The sequence below is a fragment of the Stigmatopora nigra genome, chromosome 22, assembly GCF_051989575.1.
Source record: "Stigmatopora nigra isolate UIUO_SnigA chromosome 22, RoL_Snig_1.1, whole genome shotgun sequence".
NCBI classification, from domain to species: Eukaryota; Metazoa; Chordata; class Actinopteri; order Syngnathiformes; family Syngnathidae; genus Stigmatopora; species Stigmatopora nigra.
This window is the reverse complement of record NC_135529.1, coordinates 4,259,244-4,282,784: the sequence shown is the minus strand read 5'-3', so window position 1 is coordinate 4,282,784 and position 23,541 is coordinate 4,259,244. Positions and strand designations below refer to the sequence as shown.

At 38.0% G+C, this 23,541-nt stretch overlaps 1 protein-coding gene across 3 annotated transcripts in view; it reads right to left on the bottom strand.

Moving 5' to 3' along the window:
* Positions 1–573: 573 nt before the first annotated feature.
* The window catches only part of LOC144215548 (BDNF/NT-3 growth factors receptor-like), a 54,793-nt gene continuing 31,825 nt past the window's right edge, over positions 574–23,541 (bottom strand). For 2 of the 3 annotated variants that reach the window (XM_077744566.1, XM_077744568.1), the window contains 6 exons: positions 21,559–21,689; positions 17,198–17,370; positions 16,927–17,082; positions 16,636–16,726; positions 7,570–7,728; positions 574–5,514 (listed from right to left, as the gene is read on the bottom strand). In XM_077744566.1, the coding sequence (XP_077600692.1) occupies positions 5,329–5,514; positions 7,570–7,728; positions 16,636–16,726; positions 16,927–17,082; positions 17,198–17,370; positions 21,559–21,689 (896 nt within the window). In that variant the 3' untranslated portion in view covers positions 574–5,328. The remainder of the gene's footprint in view (positions 5,515–7,569; positions 7,729–16,635; positions 16,727–16,926; positions 17,083–17,197; positions 17,371–21,558; positions 21,690–23,541) is intronic. The other variant, XM_077744567.1, reaches the window with a different exon arrangement.

Sequence of the window (23,541 nt, the reverse complement as noted above, 5' to 3'; positions counted from 1 at the left end):
TCAAGCTGCCTTGACAGTTACCTGGGAATTTGAAGGAAAATCAGTCTGTCGTGAGACAATGACTTCCTGGTTTTTGAGCACGTTTTTTTTTTTTAAGTGTAGAACGCCACTCGTCGCCATTCGATTTGAATGTGCACTATTAAAATAATACAATGATTACTGGGATTGAGAAAAAATACTAGTAGCCATACTACATGCTGTTTTCTTGATATTAGACTAGATTAGAACTGTATTTTATTCTGTAATCGGGATATTTCCTTATATATTGGAAATGTATGATTTTAGGTCTCCAAATTTAGTTTTTGGATCATTTGTGAAAAGGTAAAAAATATTTTAACCCATCTAGTAACGTCACACTTTCTCCTTTTCCTAACTTTAAATCCTTTTTAAAATCACAGTTACTTTTGTTGAAATGACTATTTATGATAGAACAGGTTGTGCTTTAACCATATTTTACAAGGCTGAACATTTTGTGTCACTTCTTACTAAATTGAAATGAGATCAAATCAGGCTGCCGGGGAGTTCTTTTATCTGTGTTGTGTAGAAAGAAGGAACGAGGACAAGGAAACAACATTTCAGACATAGTCAGCAACTCTTTGTTTTGTTCAGCAGCTTATTCACATTTATACACAAGTTTGTCATTCCTCGCCAATTAGTTTTTTTCCCTTTACAAAAAACAAGAAGAAGAAAAAGAAGCACTTCTAGGGACATACACATACAGTATAGGCAGCATAAAAGAGGAAAGAAGTCTATGGTACAATAGGTCACTTGAAGAAGAGAAGAAGTCCAAAGTTTTTGATTGTCACTCCCTTCCATTCACACAGTATTTTCTTTACAATTTGTCTTGACTCAAAAGCATGCCATTGTCCGCTTTGTCCATAAAGTGAAAAAAAAAAAACACAATTCAGAAGAGGGCTGAATGTTTGCCCATTTGTGGGTAAGCAGGCTACTTACTATGTCATTCTTCATTCCTAAATGAGGGGTAAATGCTTCCAAGGAACTCCAAAAACAAAGAAATTCATCCAATACAAGTTGGAAAAATGTGTACGTCAATAAGTTTTTTTTTTTCAGGCTACTACTTTCAGACAATACCGTATTTATTTTCCTTTTTGAAACAGATAATGGATGTTATCACATGTTATGCTTTACTATGCAAAAATCAAATTGGTTATGAATATTAGGAAAGAATATGACGTGAGACGATGAAAATGTTAGGGTCCATTTTTGAGATGGAACTGAGGTGAGAGAACACATTTGTGAGTAAAAAAACAAAAATGTCTTCACTTTTCAGGTCACAGAATATCAAGTAGATTAAAATGAAAGGGCATAACAGACTCAGACCATTTAAATGATGTGTCAGGGGAAGCAACAATACCATGATTTAAAAGGCAAAAAGTACTATACGTAGTACTCTTCATTCGAAAGACTTAAAAGGTTGAAATAAATCTAACAGTGAAAGCACTGGCATCTATTTGACTTTTTGTTTTCTTGTTGGCCAGTAATGTATAATGTGATTTGTTTATCACTCTGTACTCTGTCTTCTGCATTATTGCCCAGAGTGGATATGTGCTAATGCAGTGAACGGTTGGGAATTATTTTGAACATAGAAATCTTAAAAAAGCATTGAAAGTCTTCAACAGTTTTCACAGCTAAAAAAAAGTCAGCCATAGAAAAGAAAATGTACAAAAAACGCTTCATAATACTGAATATAACATACATATACAAACCAACCCAAGGAAACAACTCATCAAATCAAGTATACACATACAACAATATCATCAAGTGCTGTATTCATTGAATGAAGACCTTTAATTCCACATACTATCCTTCTTATCATAATCATTATTATTATTATTATTATTACACGAAGATTTTGGAACACAAAATGACTGAGGTTATGAACTGATATTTTTTTTCTTTATAGTAATAGTATTTAAAAATCCTTTCATGCATGTATTTACACAGTGAATCTTGCTGTTTCATGCAGGTGACTGAATATAGAAGCTTGATTTTCGTTCAACACAAAACTGCCTTGACACGCTGCACAATTGTCAGACTGATTGTTGGTCTTTTCACCATATTTGAAAGAGGTCAATTTGCGCTGCTGATGGCGTAATTATAGTTGGCTATATTTGGGTAACTGGAGGCAATTTCCCCCCCTTCACTTGTGCTGTGGCTCGTGGGGGTGATTTTATAACTATACCAAATATGACATGAACAATAAAGCCATCAATAAATAGATTTCTCCATTTATTGAAAGTGTGTGTGTATGCACGCTTTTTCAGTCCACCTAAAGAAATTCTCTAAACCAAAATTTAATTTATAAAGTTAAAAGCAGTGTTTTCCTAACCGGTCCTTACCTGGCTGTTGTTTAAACAAATCCAGTTTATACAAATTGTTCAAGGAGATTTCAGCTCAAATACAGAGCAACTGACTACAATTGGAGACCCCTGACCTAAAGGATGAGGCTGTCTGGCTGCTAATTAGTTGAAAAAAAACTGAAAGAAATGATGCTCTATTGTAAAGAAAGAAGAAAATTGCATCATTTTTAGGATTCATGCAGATATGGAGGAAACTTCTAAGAGTTCATTTGACTTTTTTCCCCTTTCCACTCAATGTTGAAGTGATACAACCCAACTCAGAAACTTATCTTTGTGCATCAGGGAGGAACATTTTAATTTTAGCAGGGTTTATTAGTGGATGTCAAGGAAAATCCACCTCACATGTGCATAACCAGAAAGTGCACACTTTATTCAACAATTGAAAAAAAATACTACTGTATTTTCTGGACTATATGTCAAACTTAATTTTTCATAGTTTGGCCGTGCTTGCAACTAAAACTTAAGTGTGACTTAAAGTATATTTTTGACCAACAAAAGCCCTATTTTTTTAGGGTATAGTTACCCACTCCTCCCCAAAAAAAGTTTTTGTGACAATAGTTGTGATATTCTGTATATACATAATTTTACCTCTAAATATTGGCATTGTATGGACACTATCCTGCGCCAATAGCAGGGTTTTGCTGTATATCAAACTCCTCCAATTTTGTCATTAAATGAACTCCAGAGGCAACAAACAATAGTGGGGGGAAAAAAATAAACAAAGATCCCTTCCTCACTCCTGGTGCACACATTGTGAAATGATGGATGTCCACTTTCACCGAGTCCCCAAGGACCTCACTATACTGCAAGGACATCCACCCTTACTGTACCACTCCAGCATCTTGCCGTCAACCTTTTCCTCCCAAGCCCTTGACTCCACACTCCATTCCCCCCCAGCACATGTCCTCATCCCTCTCGGCCGTCCTTTTCCCCTTTTCCCTCTGTGCCATAAAACAATAAGTCTTGAATGTCTGCAAGGAGGCCCGCGCTAATGGAGCCCATTAAGCCCCGTAATGAAATATACATTACACCATTACAGAGGACTGCAGCGCTCAAATAATAAAACATGCACAATTCAATTTCCTCCTCGGACTGTCGTGAGTGTCTATCGGAGGGTATGTGTGTGTGTGTGTGTAAGGATGGAAGGACGGCAGGAGAAGGTAAACAGTTGGTGTAACACACACACACCCTGGTGCACACACGCGATTTTCAAGCATGTCTGAGTGCTAAGAGGCCTGGGCATTTAATAGGAGTTGACCAGAAGAACCGCACCTGCCGCATATCTCACCCAACATTTTACCGCTTGGAGATCAGGAGCGCTGTTAGACAGGAAAATACAAAGTAGTTGGTAATTTTACACGGGTAAAATAAGGTGTAAAATGTTTACATGTGGCCGTGGCAAGAAGATATAAACATTAATTTTGCGGTCTACTATAGATTGGGATTTGGTAAATTTCTAAGTTGAAAAAGTGTATTGTGAGAGGAATATGAATAGCAATTGAGCTTAATTTGACCAGAAAATGTTATTCCGCCTACACAGGTTATGATATCTTGTGAAAGGCAAAAGGAAGTGAGAAGAAAAAGAGTTAAGAAGTTAATTGCATTTTGAAGTAAAAATTGGTAGCATATATTGTTAAATAATACTGAAAAGGTTTAAAAATATGATATATATCTGATTCTACAGTAAGATGTTGTGGTTAGTACATCCACTTTTAAATAACAATTATATCAGCTTTAGTGACTTGATAAGACTTATCACCAGTCCATTTTCCAAAGTCAAGAAGCAAGCCACTGATGTCGAACTTTGTCTCAATTGAAGCCCCCCACTCTCTTTTACAACAACCCCTTTAACCCCGATAGCTGTCTCAATCAATTGACCCCCGACACTGACAGAAGTGAAGCATCTGTTCCTTTGTAAAGTGTGGGTGCGGGGCAGCTTTTCAGCGGTCATCATGTTACTTTCTATTAAAAATGATGTTGTCCCAAAATGTATACGTAGCAAGCCTGGCAGTTGAGTCATGCATTTTAAAGAAGGAGCATTTGTGTGTTTGTAATCAAACATCCACCCATTTTGGATGAGTCATACTAATTTGCTGCCTAATAGTCTTCCTAATTGGAATAGAACATTTAAAAAACATTGTTAAAATGATAAGAAATTGTACACTGTAGGAAAAGGAAGGCGAGGGTTCTGTAGTTTGTGTAGGGATTCATTAGAAGAGCAATTATTTAAAATGATATAGATATAAATACGTATCTTATTAATATTTACAATTTCATTTGCCGATATTTGGTCTCGGGAATTTGTTCGCATGTCCGTCCTTCATCAGTCTTTCTTAAATTTAATGAATTTAATGAAACTTGGGAGGATTTAGGCAAGAAAGATGATCTTTATAACCTCCAGACTATTAAGGGACTGTGCGGTAACCTCAATCTCATTTTGCAGAAGGTCCTCACCTTGTGGACTTCCAGTGTGTGGCTCCAATTTTTTTAACTAGTTCTACAATGTCTTGGGTGTCTTGTGTCTGTCTTGCTACTGCAACCAAGGACATTTTCTGAATACGGGATGAAATAAAGTTCTAATCTAATCTAATCAGAATTTTGAGGGGAATGTAAGTGTGTTTATGGAATGGAGCGGAGGAGGTGCACAGACTCATTAGGGGCTCAAAATAACACTGAGCCAAATCTTCTGGAAAAAAAAGACAACCTTCCTACAGTTTCATATTTACATGGAAAAGTTCCAAGAAGCATTCCCAGTTGAAATGAGTCATTCTGTTAAATCCAGCAAAGCGTTCCAAATGGAGCTTTCCCCTCTTTTTGGAGGGAAAAAATCCGAAGAGGAAGAGGGGAAAATAGGCATATACGGAATTTTCTTTTCTTTTTTGATTGCCTTTTAAAAGTTATTTTTGCATCCTGTACAGCGAGCGACGCGTTGCGCTCACCGGCGCGCTCATCCCAGTATATCCAGGTAGACCGGCGATGCTTTTGCCAGGTTGAGAAGCAGGCCGTGGATCTCCTTAATGTTGAGTCTCATATGGGGCTCCCTCTGCCAGCACCCAAGCATAAGGTCATACACCTCTTTGGGGCAGGTCCTGGGGCGCTGCAGCACCCTGCCCTGGGTGATACACTCGATCACCTGAGGAAAGCAGGGTAGGGCGATGGTAGACGCAAAATCACAAAGTGAACGCCAACTCTCCCGAGTGATGAAAGCGACGCTTCGCCTCGCGGCACAGAAGCGGCGACAAAAAAATGTCAGCGTCCATAAATTATTAACCCGGGAGGTGAAGTCTGACGCAAACGGAAGTGACAAGCACACGGATTAGACGTCGCCACTTGCTGCGAGTACGAGGTAAAATTCTTCAAAGGAAGCTTTGAGAGGCTCTTCACCTCGTACGGCACCACCGTCTAGTTCCAGAGTCGTGGCAACCACTTGCGTTACTTGCTATCTCGTAGTTAGATGAATAATGTACCTCTCTGACACTTTCAATCCAAAAATACCAAACAGTCGCGCCACCTGGTATGAATATTTTTTGGAGTATGGGATAGTATCGACTTGGGTCACAAAATTAGATTTGACCCAGTAGTTGTGGGTGTTTTAGTACCATTTTGCTATTTGTCTTCTATAAATATAACTAGTAGGCAAATACTATACAATATGTCAATGTCTACTTCTCTTTAGAAGCGAATGACCGTAACTGAGTATTAAGTAATATTTGTAAACAGATTATTTCTTGACTTTAATACAAACAGTGTGAACTATTATTTAATGGTTGCATTATATTTTTCATTATTGTTAGAGGCCTAAAAATAAGAGCAACTGATCGGAACTGGATCGGTATCGGGAGAAAACGTTTTTGAGAAAAATTGGATTGGATCGGAAGGGGAAAATAGTCAGTATCGGTACATCCCTAATTATTACTGTAATATTGTCTTTGCAAAGTCAATATTTTGATCCGCGTGACATTGGAAATCTCATCTCTTCCTATCTTTTTGAGGTCACTAGGTCTGGATGGAAGTCGATACGTAGACCCAAAGGTTTAACATGGATGTAACCAGAGTGACTTGCCAAATAAAAGAAAATGACTTGAGAGGTCACAAGTGTTGAAGGCCAGGAGAAAGGGGTAGAGATGACAGCCTTTCCCTGAAACTGGGTCAAGGCCTGGGAAAAGGGAGACTTGTAAGTCCCATTAAATATTTAAAAGAATCTCTATGTGCTGTGCCGTCGTTTTAAACTGAACATGTGAGCATGTGATAAGAGCACTTTTGTAAAATTTCCTGTTCCCATTTCGGCTTATGTCTACATGGGATTGTGTGTCAGAGAAAGTTGTGAAAAGTGTGAGAGGGAAACTAGAGTGAGCTAATCAAAGTATCAAACCAACCTTAAAGGACAAAATGAATAACAGCACAACCATTGCATTCAAATTAGACTATTTCCCTTCAACAGTTTATGTGCCTTTCTATGAGCTGTTGACCGTGCCACAATAACTGTGTTAATGGATAAGTCTAATTATACAAAAGCACTTTTATTATACTGCACTCAACATAGAACTGATAATAACTTCCACTGCCTGGCCAGGTCACAGAGTATGTGTTGTGGTATTTGTGGCAAAAAAAAAAACATCTTAAAAACATATGGTATATCTATAATGCTGTAAATTGAGTTAGAAGTGCTTGTGTTAGTTTATATATTTACATATATACACATATACATACATAATTTTTGAGGATATATATATATATATATATATATATATATATATATATATATATATATATATATATATATATATATATATATATATATATATATATATATATATATATATATATATATATATATATATATATATATATATATATATATATATATATATATATAAACAGAAACTCAAAAAATTAAAGACTATTGCACAGAAGCTTTTATGTGTTGGAAAAGTTTAGTTTTTTTTCTTCATCATAACCACTAGAATTAGTGCACAAGTAAGCTTTCCCTAGATAATTAAAGAACATTTATAAATGTAACTCTATCATCAAAACTGTCAGGGTTTAATTTGGGCAAATTATGTGAATAAAATCCATCAAGTTCTTGAATCACCCATCAAGCATTTTCCACAAATTACAGTTCATTACTTTTGGTATTGATTCCCACTTATTTCTGTCCAAAACACGCATTAAGGGTGATGTAGCGTACCTCGTTATTGGAGAGCTGGTACCAGGGCTGTTTGCCGTAGGTGAAGATCTCCCAGAGAACCACACCCAGACTCCATACATCACTCTCCGTGGTGAACTTCCTGTACATGATACTCTCGGGGGGCATCCAGCGGATTGGCAACATGGTGTGACCTCCCACCTTAGAGCACAGAGACGGACGAGAAAATTGTATGATGAGATGTGGAGAAAATGACACGCAGATTGAAGGAGTTGGAAAAATTTGCACACATATCAATTCAAATGGGGATATATCAAGCGGATGGGTGCATTTTCAACAAGGCTGCAGACATTTCATTTCGGCAAAGTACTTATTGAGACTCGCAAGTAAGTGGAATTTGACTCTCTGCGATTATTACAAAACTGGCAAAGTACATAAATTGAACTCACCTAACTCTCAGTCTAGCACAAAAATGTTGTCGGTGTGCAATGAAAGCAATCCATTTCTTTTGCAGAAGATGGATTAGAATTATAATATATAATATCATTTAGCCTCCTTATAAGATTTGCATTAACGCATCAATCTATATTTTTGAGCATATCAATCAACTAGTTATTTTTTATACGGTCACAACCTGATCCATTCTGATGTTTTATCTCTTGATTTCATTTGGGATTTACTGTGTTCTCTTGCATACCTTGATCAAATTAAATGACCAAATAACAAATTAAGAACGTGAAATTTACTGGGGTCATATTTGTATCTATAATCTCCATTTGTCAGTATAAGTGTCCATCAAAACATGCTTTTCTGCTCCACTGACAAACATCACACCAAAAAGGCAAGCTCTCCCTCCTCTTTGATAAACCGAATGTCAGTAACATTGATTACAAACGGGATGTTTTGAGAAGATGACTGACAATAAAAGTAGATACCAGTGGACCGGATGATTGGCACATGCAGGAAAAACTGTTATGCCAATATATCGCAAATATAATTAGAGATGTGTGTGCATCTCATATAAATATTTGAGTTAATTGCAATTTCATTGGCCTGTCACAGGTTATCAGGGTAAATCATCACATTTTGACTTACTGTCACTGATGACAGCCCAAAGCAAAGCCACCAAGACATGGGTAGCAATTAGCTCCTAATCTCAACCTAAAAGGATTTTTTTTTGCTCTTTTCATTAACTACCGTACTTACAAACCAGGCTTTGAAAAAAATCTTTGCTTTTGGAAAAAGGCCTGTCTCATAGGAGCAGTTGTCATTCCGATAACTGGGATCACACTAATCTTTTTTTTTTTTTTTTTTTACTGACTGCATGGAATTGACTGCAATAGTTCCTAATTTTGAGTCTTCAGTGAAGCAATGCTTTGGGAATATGGCCTGAAACCAGAATATTGTGCAAATTCCAGCTGGGGAGACTCGCACATGAACACATGATGTCTTAACCGTAAAGCAAAATGTGCATAGCAGTCAGCACTAAAGGCAAATGTCATTTATGTCAAATGCAAATGTTATGCAAATGTGACAAATTCCAAGTCAGGTTGATTCTTTTCCATCATTATGCCTGTCAATTGGGACAAACAAGTAATTGGTCTGGTGATAGCTTTGATTTGCATCCATCTATTGTCAATTGTGCTTTCCCTCATTTAGGCAACTCCAAACAGAACTCATCTGAAACAGGATGGCAGACATTCCAAACACTATTCTATCACACCGACCCCTTTGATTTCCTTTTATTGCTAACATTACATTGAAACAATGTTATGTTATCACCTACTGTAAGTGTTTACAACTGTAAACAACTTCATACTTCCCAATGTATGTAAATAGCATTTTGGAAGTAACCGCAAAATAACACAGTAAATAAATACAAGTCCAACATATGAAAATATTACACGATTTATAAGTAAAACAGCTAGAGAAATATTTACTAGAAAACTGTACTAAAACACAGTAATGCAATAATTAGAAATCATGGTCCTAAATATAAAAGAAAAACAAGTATAAAAAGCAGATTTTGATATTCTATCATAGTCATGCCTTTAAATAACGTACATTGGGGCTGCAGCAAAGTATTGCATGTTTTGCTGTAATGCATAAATGTTGCACGCCTTATTAAAACTAATGTAAAAGTTTACAATCTTTATTTAGTCTATCCACACAGTATGAAAGAATGTATTTCTTTGAGTGTCTGCTTTAATATGCAGATGTCGCTCAAGTCTTTCTTCCTCTTCAATCCACACAAAAGTGTATTAAACTTCTTCTCGTACGAGGCGACTCCTCTATTGCTTTGGGCGAACATGAATCTCGCCGGCGATCCTCGCTCCGTCGCGCCCCGCAGATAGGACAGTCCATTTTCCGAGGTTTATGTCCGTTATTAATGGCTTGCGCGCCGCACTTGGCCCGTTTCTGCGCTAGTCAGCGGCTTATTTAATGGCGTCATAAAATGTGGACGGTCACATAGATAGCCATCACGTTCCGCCTCCATCTCTGGAGTGCCAAGTCTTTGCAAGCAAACCTTTTTTGTTTTGCCTCCTGTCAAGTATGCATTTCTGTTGTCGTTGTTTTTTTCATCTCATCTGAATACGGAGCATTTTTATATTATGCTTCTCTGTTTGATGGTTTACACCAGCAGCCATTCTGCTGTTATCCACGGTCTACTTTTGGTATAAACGCAACGCAATGCAATCATTTGTTTTCCAGCAAACCATCTGAATATACTTTTCCTAGTGGATGCTGCATTTAATCTCCTAGACTTGTTCTTTAACATGTTTGATTCACTTACGTGTTCAACTTGGTCATAGCCATTAGATGTTTTGTTTTATTCATCATGGCTGATCATTTCCCCTAAAGGTCTGAAATATTAATAGCTCAAGTGCTCGGGCACCTTCTTTAAATGTTTGTTATGGTTGCCTTTTATTTTAATATTTGGCTTGTCTATTACGAGCAGAGGGAAAGTGGACTGAGCTGATTTACGGTTAGAAACCTTTAAACTTGTGTGCCTATACAGTATAGTACTTCTTTTTTAATGCATCACACATCATTGGGAAATTGCTAACGCAATGGCAGACGGGAAATGGAACCATCAGTTTGTGAAAAAATAAAAACAATCTCTGAGTCAACCGACCTTGTCTCAAGTCTAGGTTGGTCTCCTGGCTTAGTTTCTTCATTCTTATACGATAAAACTTGTATTACCAATTTGTCCACTAAATCATTCATGTTTGTTTACTGTGTTTTGTAGCATTAAAGACCCGGGAAATGCAGATTTAGGGATTAAGTGTCATTTAAAGGATAATAAAGACTTAATGAATGAACTAATTATAGAAAATCAGATCAGATTGAGACAAACATGCCATTTACTGGATGTGATAATTGAAGTTTTGGAAAATTGGAGATTGTTATGATGCCAAAATACATTTTCAATCAAGGAGGGATATAATAATGCTTATTCTCCAGACAACATTTGGTATACAGGTTAAGTGACAGGAAGCGTGGCTTCTGATTCTCAAGCCACAAACTGCTGTCGGGACAGGCAGCGCACAACTGAGCAGGTTCTACAAAGGGTCAGCAGTTCCAATTGGTTAGTTCAGCTGACCACAGACCGCGGGTCAAACTGTCCTTGGGCAAGACATTGAAGCCCAAATTGCTCCCAGGGGGGCATGACAGCAGCACCACCCACTGGTGTTTGACTTTGTGCATGAATTCGTGAATGTGAGCCACTGTAAAGCGCTCAGGGCAACTGTGACGGTTTCAACAAACCTCTTCACGGTCATAAATGCATTTTATAGCGCTTTACAGGACAGGTAAAAAAAACAAACTCTTGCAATGGAAGCGTAGCTTTTCAGCCTCTCTACTGTACTTCTGCTGGAAAGCCAATGGTGACAATTGCCACTGTTTTTTTTAAATGCACTGTAATTACTATTTGGCCCATTCAAACAATTAGTGTAACACAACACATTTCTGTATTGTTTATTTTGAATAAAAGGCAAACTATTGAGGGGAGGGGATAGCTAGTTACAAAAGGAAAGGACGAGGGAGATATGTTTGGATAAGAATGTGAACTTGTAGAAGTAATTTGAGTATGGTAGCGTGTATTAATTAACCAACATCCAACTATATGTGACACCTTGTCACCCGAATTCCCATTTTAACGTGTTACTCCTGCAGAAAATGAGACTGCTGCACGGGAGAACAGGGTAATCCAGATAGCCATCCATCCGCAGCTGTGCTCAGTAGAGCACTCTCCGCGCCTATCCGAGATGCCCCCAACCACCCTTCGGGAAATGAGTGAGGGAGCGCACGGCCACTCCAGCACGCCCGCCAACACTCACCTCCTCCCTCCACCCATAGCGCTGGGAGCACAGGAGGGCAGTGACTAACATTGCTACCTCAATCCAGGTTCTTCCTAAGAGACTTGAATTCCAATAAAGGAACAAAATTAAATGCATGAGAAAAAATAAAATATACATATGCCACACAAATATCACACTCTCAAGTCAGGAGCTGCACATCCTTTTCCTAAGAACCTCAATTGGCCCCAAAGTTGAGAACTCTAATATACGGACCCGGCATTTACTAAGTCCAGGGCTAAAATCATATACTATCCGAGTATGTAATTTGAAAAACAACACTTTTCAGAGCTATCAATACTTTCTGGTGTGAGACAAAGCCCACTTGAGTGATCACACTTCATGAACAGCAACAGAAAAAAAATGACAAAGATTAATATGTGGAGAAAGTAGAACTATGGAGGCAGATTGACCAATGCCCTATAACAGACCAACTAAGTGGCAAGCCTACTGTGCAGCCATTTTGGCAGAAAAAAAAACACTCCTTTAAAGACACAGATATCAAATCCTAACTTGATCCTTCCCCGATTTTCTTTAAGTGTGCTTTTCCCTGAAACATGTATTACCAACATGGTACACATGGGAAAAAAAGCCCAGAAAAGATCTTTCGTTGTACTTCTACGGTGTTGAGCGCAACATTACGGGGAATAACATGGGGCCGTCCTTTGACACCTTTGCAACGATTGTATTTTTTGCATCCTTCTCACGTAAATATCCAGACACCTGAAAAGCAATGTAACCTTAACAACCTCTTCTGCTTGTGGATGGGAGCAAATTCCATCAAAATACACACATTTGTCTGCAGTTCATCGCAAGAGATCACTCCACCGAAGAGCTCAGCACTGCAATTCATTGTGTGAGTGTTTCGGCCCTGCTTAGTTCAGATAAATGTTCCAAGGAGAATCTTTATCTTGGTGCAATTATTTCTTACAACGCAATCCCCAACACCACAGCTCTGGGAAGAGAGCAGAAGGTTTTAACACTTGTCATCTGGGGACCCACTTTTGTATAAAATATAAAATAGTTTGAGACAGTTGTTTTCTTGGGCAGCAACAAAAATTGATATTTGCTATCACGTTCATATTTTCTATTCCAGTGTAAGTAGTAATTCTTACATTCCGTTTGTCCAAATACAAATCCCACAGACTGAATTTAGAATTTGGCTGCTTGAAAAACATTCCTTCATGCTTATCCTCATGCAAGTCGCGAGGGGTGCTTGAGCCTATCCCAGCTGACTCTGAGCACCAGGCGGGGGACACCCTGAATTGGAGGCCAGCCAATCGCAGGGCACAAGGTGACAGACAACCATTCATGTTCACACTCATACCTAGGGCCAATTTAAGGCGTTCAACCAGTCTACCATGCATGTTTTTGTGATATAGGAGGAAACCGGATGACCCTGAGAAAGCCCACTCAACCTTGGGGAAAATATACAAACTCCACACAGGAAGATTGAAACCCATCTGCAATCGAACCCTCGATCTCAGAATTGCGAGGCCGCTGCCCTAACCACTCGTCCAACGGGCCGCCTGTTGAAAAACAATGTCGATTTTACAGACAGGCCACCTGAGCTGAAGAGAATATTTTCAAGAATCTGGGTATATCAGTTGTGAAACTGAAACTAAAACTCCACTACCCCATACTGCACTACATGAATACTGCATTAATACTCCATTTTCATGCAGAATTCGTCGTCTGAAAGGAAAGCAGAGTCGACTTTTTTTGTTGATTTGGACATGTCACCATGTAAACAAGCCCCTCTCTCTCTATCTCTCTCCCTCTCTCTCCCTGGAATAATGAATATTTATCCTTGTATCTGTCTAAGTGTTAGAGGAAGGATTGAAGTAAAAAAAAAAAGGGATCAAACAGAACATTGGAGGAGATTCTTGTCACTCAGTGGCAATCACCTGCAGGCTGTAGTATCCATGGCAACAAGGCCAATAAAAAAATTAAGCCACTGGAAAAATATGGTGCGGGTAGGACTCGTGTGACGAACTCCACCCTCGCTTTGATACAGACAGACCTTAATTGGCCTTGTTGTTCGTGTTGCCACGGAAACCAAAGTGATTTTTTATTTATTTATTTATTTATTTAAATTACTGCAATCGTTTGTGTTTGTTTCTTTTTCTCCTCCAGAAAAGAAAAGAAGTCACTCTCCTGATTCATAAATGGATACTGTGATTATTTTATGTTGGAGTACATAATGGCCTGTCCAAAATAGAATACACAATTTTAATGAGAATAAATCTGCCAATTAAAAGCAACCATACACAATTAACATACAGTAGATAAAACAACAAACATAATTAGTCGAATCTCAATGAGCTTTGTAAAAATGTTTGCTTTGCGCGCATTTAAGAATCAGCCTGGTGGAAATGTGTCGGGCGTGTGAAAAGTATTATGTGCTCTTATTTGGAAGGGTTGCTTCTCATCCTCATTAAAATGCAGTTTTTTGGCCTTATAAAAAAAAAAAGAGAAAAAGGAGTTGGTTTTGTTGGTAAAAATAGGCAATACAATCACAACAGGAATTTCATTTTACTGCTTATTTTATGCATTATGCCATATAAAGGGCAAATGCTTGATAAGAAACCCTTTGTTTTGGGATTTATTTATATTTCAATCATTAATTGCTTTTATAAAAAAACAGATATAACAGCCTTGACTGCACAATAATGATAATAACTTAAAGTAATAAAATAGTATTCATTTTTTTAGTCTGAATGGATTTTTAATCATTTTAACAATAACAACAAGACAGAGAAATCTAAATTATACAGACACACAAATGAACAATTTAGCATATTTGAATTAATATTACCTCTTAAACGTTACACCTTATTATTCGCTCAGGATAAATCATTGGATTGGCTGAGTCATCTCATCTAGGTGAGGTTATAATGCATGTGATTGGTAGGTGTATATCAATATTAATAAATCTGAGGAAAGTAACAGTTGTTCTAATTCATCTTTAAATCTTCTAAGACCGTTGCTGGCTACACGCAAAGACCTCAAAATCCCACAAAGATCCCTCATGTTTAAATAAAACCACCAATTAATCTTCTAAAAGTTAAACGTTCGACTACCGTAAATGCCTGGCAGGTTTTGCTAATTTAAACCTGATTCATATAAACCCACTTAAACAGACAAGTTAAAAGTAGACTGCTAGAAAATAAACCTACTTTAAGGACCAAGATTGAAACGCTTTAAATCTTTCTTCAACATTGTGTGGCCAAGAAAGAAAACACAATAAAGTAAAAGAACAATCATAACAGCCCTAAATGTATATGAAATATGTGCTCTTGTCACACTATCTAATAAAAGTCTCTGTATAGACGATAGAAGAGCATCTACAGTAGGTCTGAAACTCATGACCTTCCAGCACCATGTTGAAAGAAGGAGTGAATAAAGGTGAGAATGGAAGTATTGAAAGCAAGTGCCAGGTTCTTGTGTAAGCGGATGCTGTGACGTTAAAAGGGCTTCGTCAGTCCTACGCTTTTCCTTCTATTTCCTTCCATACACGCACAAGCGCACACACGTTGAGGGATGATTCCTTTATGACTCATTTTGACTTCTGTCTGACGTAAGCACCAGGCCGAGCACGCTTCCCCCACACACACGTCTTACTGAATCTCCTCGATGGCGAACCACAAGTTAATTCTTTTCATCTCTTCTAACGTCGCCATCCCTTCTGTCATTTGTGATGGATGCATTTATTTTTGTTCTCTCCCGTGTTCAACAACGCCCCCATCTGATTCTTTATCTTCCCATCTTTGACTGCTTTCTCAGCTGGTGTATATTTGTTTCTGGTTTTCATCTCTTTCAGCGTTCAAAGCGTAGCTGTCCCTTCCTTTAACTGCCCCCCCCCCTTCCTCCTCTCTCCTCCCACCTCCCCCCATTTCGCATACCACCCTCCTCTGCCATCTCCAGTGCTGCTTCAAGCATACTAAACACAAGTTCCCTGATTACTTTTCTTCCCAGAAAACGTTGGATACAACTCAGCGGCTCATCGGCGCTGCCTTTGTGCGTTGCTATGGCTACAGCTTCAGCACACGTAGTTCTATTGAGGCGACGAGGGCATGCGAGGCGAGTGGGGGGAAACAGGAGGATGACGCTGGGAGATTTGTGGGGAACGCTAGTTTGCTGTCAGAGGATACAAAAGAAAGTCAGAGGGGAATCTGGTATTTGTGCACCTTTTAGTTCTCGCAAAACAGATCTCACGTTTAATTCTAACAACGTTTTGGGGATTTAAAAGAGAATTTTGAAGCTGATTAGTTGTGTACATGATTAGAATCACATGGTGTATCTGGAATCTTATTTTTTTTTATTAATTACATATTTATTTATTTGATATGATGATAAATATGTGATTGGTTGAAGTTACTAGTCTAAATGAATGTTTTTAAAGCAAGTACCACCACAATAAGTACCACCAATATGGCTAAAATCAAAATATAATAGCATAACAGAAACAAATCTTTGATAAATAACAAAGGTTTTTTTTTACATTTTTGAAATCGCAGATTATCATCAATGTTCTTGGATTTCGTAGGGAAAATAAGTCTTTTATCCATATTAACAAAACTGAGTTACCATGTAACACTGCACTGCACTTAAATATCGATTCTTAATGTACCTCTGTTGGAGTTCATCAGTCATGCCCATGCAGGTTTGGGGAGCATAGATGGCCTCATGCACCAGGGAGGGCGGGTATAAGGCAAAAAGTGTAAAAACTATAAAGTTGGACACATACACCTACCCTGTAGTAGTCAGTACTGTAGACATCTCTGGACATTCCAAAGTCTCCGATCTTCACCAGCAGGTTCTCGCCCACCAGGCAGTTCCTGTTGGACAGTTTGCAAAACACGTCAGCCCAGAAACAGCGCATTTGGAATATAGTCGAGTACTCATTTGAGGCTTGGGAAATTGAAGGGAAATTTTTACATTTCAACATTAAATTGAGATGACTTTAATTAATTTGTCATACATTTTAAACTTCAATTGATGGAAATTGACTTATAAAGTTATGGGATAGGTGATGTACCTGGTGGCAAGGTCGCGGTGCACAAAGTGCTGTGAGGCCAAGTAGACCATTCCGGACGCTATCTGCTGGGCAATATGCAACATCTGCGACGGAGTCAGCTCTACTGGTCTGGTGGTCTGGCCTTCTGACATGAGAACAGCATCTGGACCATGAGCCCTAAATTGAGTGGTGGATAGAAAGCTCTGTTAGGTTAATGTTGGTCATGCTTATCTGGACACAAAATGCGAACAGGATTCATTTCAGAAAAAAAAATCGAAATAAAGATCCGTACCTGAGGAACTTGTTGAGGTCTCCGTGTTTCATATACTCGAATACCATGATTAGGGGGTCACTCTCCACGCACACACCATAGAAAGTGACAATGTGCTCATGCTGTAGGTTGGTCAGCAGCTCAGCTTCCCGATGGAAGTCCTTCCGGGCATTTTCGCTGGCCTCTTTAAGAGTCTGACACAAACACAGGAAGATATTTGGACATTCAGTAACACAGATACAATTCATCCACAAGTAACATTTCTGTAGTGGCGCTCATCCCTGGAGGGGATTAAGATGCACCACATAGAACGATGTAGAGGGACGGTAATTTTGATATAGGGACAGAAAATTGCCAATAGTTGACTTCAAAAAGCAAAAGCAGATATTCAGCCTTTTTTCATTGGGAGCAACTGAATGAAAAGGATTTTTCAATTTTCAATTCTTCTGCATACAGATTTGGAATGACCTGACCAGTTGCACTGGGACCAAAGTCACCATCAAAAAGAGAGTCTTTGGAACATTTACCTCGCACAGAAACAGAGTATTCCTTTTAGTCAAAGATATGTAGGAATGAAAAAATTCCATTGTTTTCTCTTCTTTATTAAGTGTCCTGTATTGCCCCAAAACAAGTTACGGGAAAAAACTCAATATATAACTTGAGAATAATACAAGACGCCATTTTTTTGTCACACTTCATTTAAGTTTGGAAGCGCAAATTTATCAATTACGTTCCCGGCTTCCCTTGAATCCAATCTGCAGGTTACAGGGTTACATAACACATGTTTGAAACGGAGTGAAAACGACGACTCAAATGAAGTAGATAGGAAATGAAAACGATATGGGATATGTAGGTATCCTGCCTCTGAATGGGTAAAAAAAATATATGCAGTCCCTTTTTGCCCTACATGAATAATAGATTGTCTTCCTACTGTAAATGTAATGCATATACATTCAAGAAACTAACAGAAGCTCCTGTTACAAATATAGGTCCAGTGAACAAGGACAATTGGCAAAGAAAAAAGCTCAGGGGGGACGGAAGAAAATGACATGATGACCTCTTGGCAGCTGGAATGCTGAGATACCAGAAAATGAGATGGACCATAACCCCGCCCCTGCCTGTTATCAACCAATCAAGCATTGCTAGAGACCATTATGGGCTGTAAGGTGAGCCACCGTGACAATGGAGAATATTAATCTCCAAAAGAAGGAAATACAATATTAAGCATATATATGGGAAATCTGGAAGTGGAGTTGAGAATGTCCTCTTACAAAAAGGTTGTCCAAAGATTGGACATTTATAGTCCAGTGCTTGTTATTTTTATTGGTCGTATATTACATGCTGTCATACCAACAATGAATTGCAACTAGAGTTAGGACATTGTGTCTTTGTTTTATGGAATATGGATCTCTTATATGCATGGGTATCATTTGAAGAATTGAAATTAATGAACTTTCATACACTTTTGGCTTTATCTTGAATTGTTGGTTCAATTTACTGGTTTCAACGGGACAGTTGACCTTCTATTTCCATCTTGTTCAATAGAGTAAAAATGTCAACTTTAAAAGGTTCAGCTGTAATCTAAACACTGAAGTGAGCCATGTTTTATTAATGCAAAACCACATTAAATGTATTCATGTAATAACACTTTGTTTTTTCAATTGCGGCCATCTGGTTTGTTAATTAATAAGCATAACAAGCTCACGTTTCATGATGAGGAAACCTTAACAGCAACTCGGAAACCACTAATGTGCTTTGCGTTAAGTGCATAAAACATTCATTAAAGTGTAAAACATAACTTATTTAATAGTATGCGAATCAGGACTACATTTCTATGCTTATTTCTATGGCACATTCCGCCAAGGAGGCCAAAGCAATGCTGTGTAAACAGAAATATGAGATTATAAAATCAGACATGAATTTTCATTCACAAATAAAAACAAAAGATAAAACATTCTTTGCTGATATCACAATGTGTGAATTGAGTCATTACTGCAAGAACACCATAACCAGAGTGGAGGATGGTGAAAAGTTACGAGTCCCTGAATGCATCATTTTTTCCTGAATACTGTGAAGCCAGCAAATACGTTAGAAGTCATGCATACTACAAATAAAATAAAAATAAATCAGCATCCTCAAGCAGGGGGAAATATGACTCATGTATACGTGTTGAAGGAAGCATTATTGAAAGTGTTCATGATTGATGTGTACATAAGCAAGATGTGAAAGTGACTGTGAACAATGGTTACCGTAGTATGAGAGGGAACTCATGTGCGCTATGGAACAGTGGCTGATTGATCGCTAAGCCTGAAGCTTAAGATCATTAAACTCTGCTGGGCTGCACGTTATTATGATGTGTTCAACATGTTTCTCAACAGTAGCAAACATGGCAGAAAGGGCCTGAAATCATGTCGCATACATGAGTGTTTGGTAGTGTTTATAAAATGGAACATGCGTCAGATATTGAAAGATTAAAATTTACATGCCAGTATGAAACTTGATCATTAATGATAAACGGAGATGGAGATTAATTGCCAAAAGCCACATTAGGTGGTATGTTCCCCATTTTTAAAATGCACCTACAAATATACCTTGTACTACATCGTTAAGCACTATATTAAATGTGACTTAATAACTAGTCACTGCGAATGAAATCCAATACAGAATATCGTCAATTTTTTAAATAAACACTCAATTGTGCTACGTGCATCTGTATGCATGTTAAAATAAAAGGGCTTCCAGAATGGGATTAAAAGCTAATTATCATGAGTCCAGATCAAATGAGGTATAACAGGACATTTTCTCAAACAGTGGCCTCCATTTTAATAGGCACCATGCTCAAACTATTCGCTGTGTGTGATTTAGCCAGGAAAAAAAAAATCGGTGCTATAAGGACCTCTTAGTCTAGTTTTTAATAGCGCATTACCATACAACCAGAACAAATAAGCCTAAGTACCACATTTCCTCAAATAGTAGCCTCTATTCCATTCGATCCTGTGTCCTTATTAAACGTTGGGTGAGTCAGGCAAGAACAAAGGGGTAGGCAAAGTTTTAAAGTGGTATAGCTTCAAGTGACCTTGGATATATTAATTAATTGCCTGATACTCTTGTCGTTAATTGACTCAAAAGAAATTCGACAGCTATTAACAATGTCTATGTAAATTATTACACTTATTATCCCTCCCCCCCACTACTCCCGTAAAAGCAGTCCTAGCAACTTTGCATTTGAACATGTAAACGTCTTATTTGATCTAAAAAATCTGTCTGTAGGTTAAAGTCATTTCAGTCAATCTGACAGCATGGTTGCTTTAAGGGTTGATGCAGCAAAAAGGAGGAGAAACCTTGCTAAGAAATGGTGACTCACATCATTCCAACAAAGCAAGGAAGGAGAGTGACAACATGCTACATTAACTCATTGAAAAAAAAAATGGCAGTGGACTCCAATCAATGGACTGACTCAAATTATTTAAGGTGAATGTGAATTAGGGAAGCAGCACAACAGGAACACCTGTACAATTTAATAGGAATAGAGGGGTACCTTGATGTGTAGCTGTTCTGCAATTAATTACTAAAAAGTACCACAAAATTACTGCAAAAAACAAGAATAAAAGAGAGAAAAAAAAGGCCGAGGTAAAAATGGTAAAAAAGGAAATGCTTGTTGTGGAAATGGTGGGGTCTCTTACAGCTCATGTATTGTTAATGAAAAGTCTTCCTCAATCAGATTGAGTTTCACATCCCTGATGGAGAGATGGATGAACGGATAAATCGGGATTTCTAAGGAGGCAACATGGCTCAATTGGACTCGGAAGTCTGCGGCTTAGGTTCTAATTCGACGCTTTTCTGGCCACAAACTGCAAAGTGAGGAAGTGAAAAGTGACACCAGATAAAGTGGAGTTGGAGACTTAAATAGTGGCATATTTAAAGTGAGGTACACACAAATCTTCATCTTTTTTCATACATACTGTATATTTACTCTAACTATTATGTTACTAATTTTTGTTAGTATTGGTAAAATGTGAGTTTTCTCACATAATAAAGTATTCCGATACATACAGCACATAGAACGTGCAGATTTCTCAGATTTCTCTATGTTGTATTTAATGCAGTAAACTGTTTAATATTCCAAAAAGTGCAATGGGGATGCTTGGCTGCTGCAAAATTATTGTTGAGCTCGCAATAACTTCGTGCGCAAACAACAACATGACTTGCTTTATTTTGCGTGTCATCTGTCGCATTCCATCGACAGAATAATTTGACATGCAGATCTCTTCAATTCCAGCATAATAAAATGAATAAACAGAATGTGGTTGGCAGCTCTGATATTAAATATAAGAGAAGCAATCTACCTCTTAAGTGAATCTGCTTTTTGTCATTGACTTTACCTTGACAGCCACCAGTATCTTCTCCAGCTCAGGCGACAGATTGTAACATTCGGCGAGGAAGACTTTGCCGAAGGCTCCCTCTCCCAGCTCCCTCTTCAGCACGATGTTGTGTCTCTTGATATGCTGGACGACTAGTGGAAATGACAAAAAAATGTGAAGGGCATTTTTAGTGGGGAAATAACCCAAGAAGAACAGCAATAAAATCATAACATATGAACATAGTGTCAATCTTAAATGTGAAATCCCATAGAAGAACATCCTAGAGTGATTGTCACAATGTGTCTTTTTTTTTAGACCGCAAGCTTTGAAGTAATTGTAATAGAATGTTGATCCATTTCATCTCATTTGTTTAGAAAAGTCAATAATTAATTAATACCCTTTCCCTCAACACACAAAGGTATTATTTGACATCATTAGAGTCTCTCCATGCTTTTTTGCTCGCCCACAGCTGAATCATTCCACAAACCCTCCTTTTGGTTGCTTGGCAACTCCCCGTCAGCTAATTTTGAGAATGTTTTAAAAATCTCACCGTGATGACGTGTAGTTCTTTCATTCTGCACAGCGATTAAGAATGTGTTACTGCTGGTTTAACTTGTAGTAGCCCCATGTGTAACTGCTCCTTTTCCCCCAAGTACAGAGTAGCGCGCCATGCGACAACCTCCCCGTAGACACACGAGCTTAGATTTATCCCTGATTTGATTAAGAAGCACATTTGAAGAAAAGCTGTCCACTCGCAATATCACATTAAGATCCGGCCAGTCTTTTAGAGGCCGCATCAATTTACACTAAGTGAGGCCATGAGACAAAGGAATAAAAAAATGAGAAGGCCAAAAAGCAAAAGCAAAAGCCATGATTTTTTTACCTATTTTACATGTGGTTGATGTCATCTAATTTTGTAACATACGGTAGCGATTAATCCCGATAATTTGTTGTCAGAATCCCTTTTTAAAGGTTTAACATTTACTATTGTTTTGACCTTGAAAAAAAACTCTTGGCCTCTTGGTTCGTTGTGATTATTTTGCAAGTTCGCTTTGTAAATGCGGCTCCCGAAAACACTAGACATGAAACTGAAATTAAATTTTGTAACATAGCAATGAAATTAGAAAACCACTAACTAGTAATTGGCCATTCTGCATAGGTACTGCATAGGAACAGTCAGTGACGCAACAGAAACAAATTTCAAGCTGTGCAAACAACCTCAAGCAGTGTCTTCACATCGTTGAGTTGACGATACAAGATGTTGATTCAATTGAAGTGTTAAGCCGAAAGCCTTCATGGCTAACTGCTTATTGCTTAATGGTGCATTGAGACCATCAGCTGGTTAAATGTGTGTGTGTGTGTGGGGGGGGGGAGGGGCCTGGGGGAGAAGTGGAAGTGTTGGTGTGTTTCATTCGAAACCAGTAACACGGTTGAATGTTTTTCTTAGATAGAACAATAAAAATGGATGTTTGTGTAAGAATGTTGGGTGCGTGAGGGAGCACATTCTGATGAAATGGCGAAATTTGACTATTCCACTTGCAGAAGGCTAATTGTGTGATGTCTCTGGTGAATCTATCCAGAATGATTATCTTAAGGTGCATAAGGTATTAAGCAGGAGTGGGAAGAAGACATTTTTTTGCAAGTCGAGTTTTTCCTCTCAAGTCCCGAGTCAGGTCATAAGCCAAAAATCAATTTGCATGTCCCACACTTTGCGTCCTTTAGAGTCATTTTAACAACAGACTTGAAATAAATTCAATCTGTAGTTATTCATTAAGTCCATTGAAAACAACAAGTGCCATTGAAATTTCGAATAAAAAACTAAAGCCGACATTAATCAGAACAATTTACTCATGTTCTGCAAGTATATCGGGAGAATATCACTCCAATTAATTATTGCTTCACAGACAAGCATGGGACTGTTTGATTGTGATTAAACAAATGTGATAATTTGCGACTGAAATTAGTAGTATACCTGTACTAAAAGTACAGGCATATTTCCATATA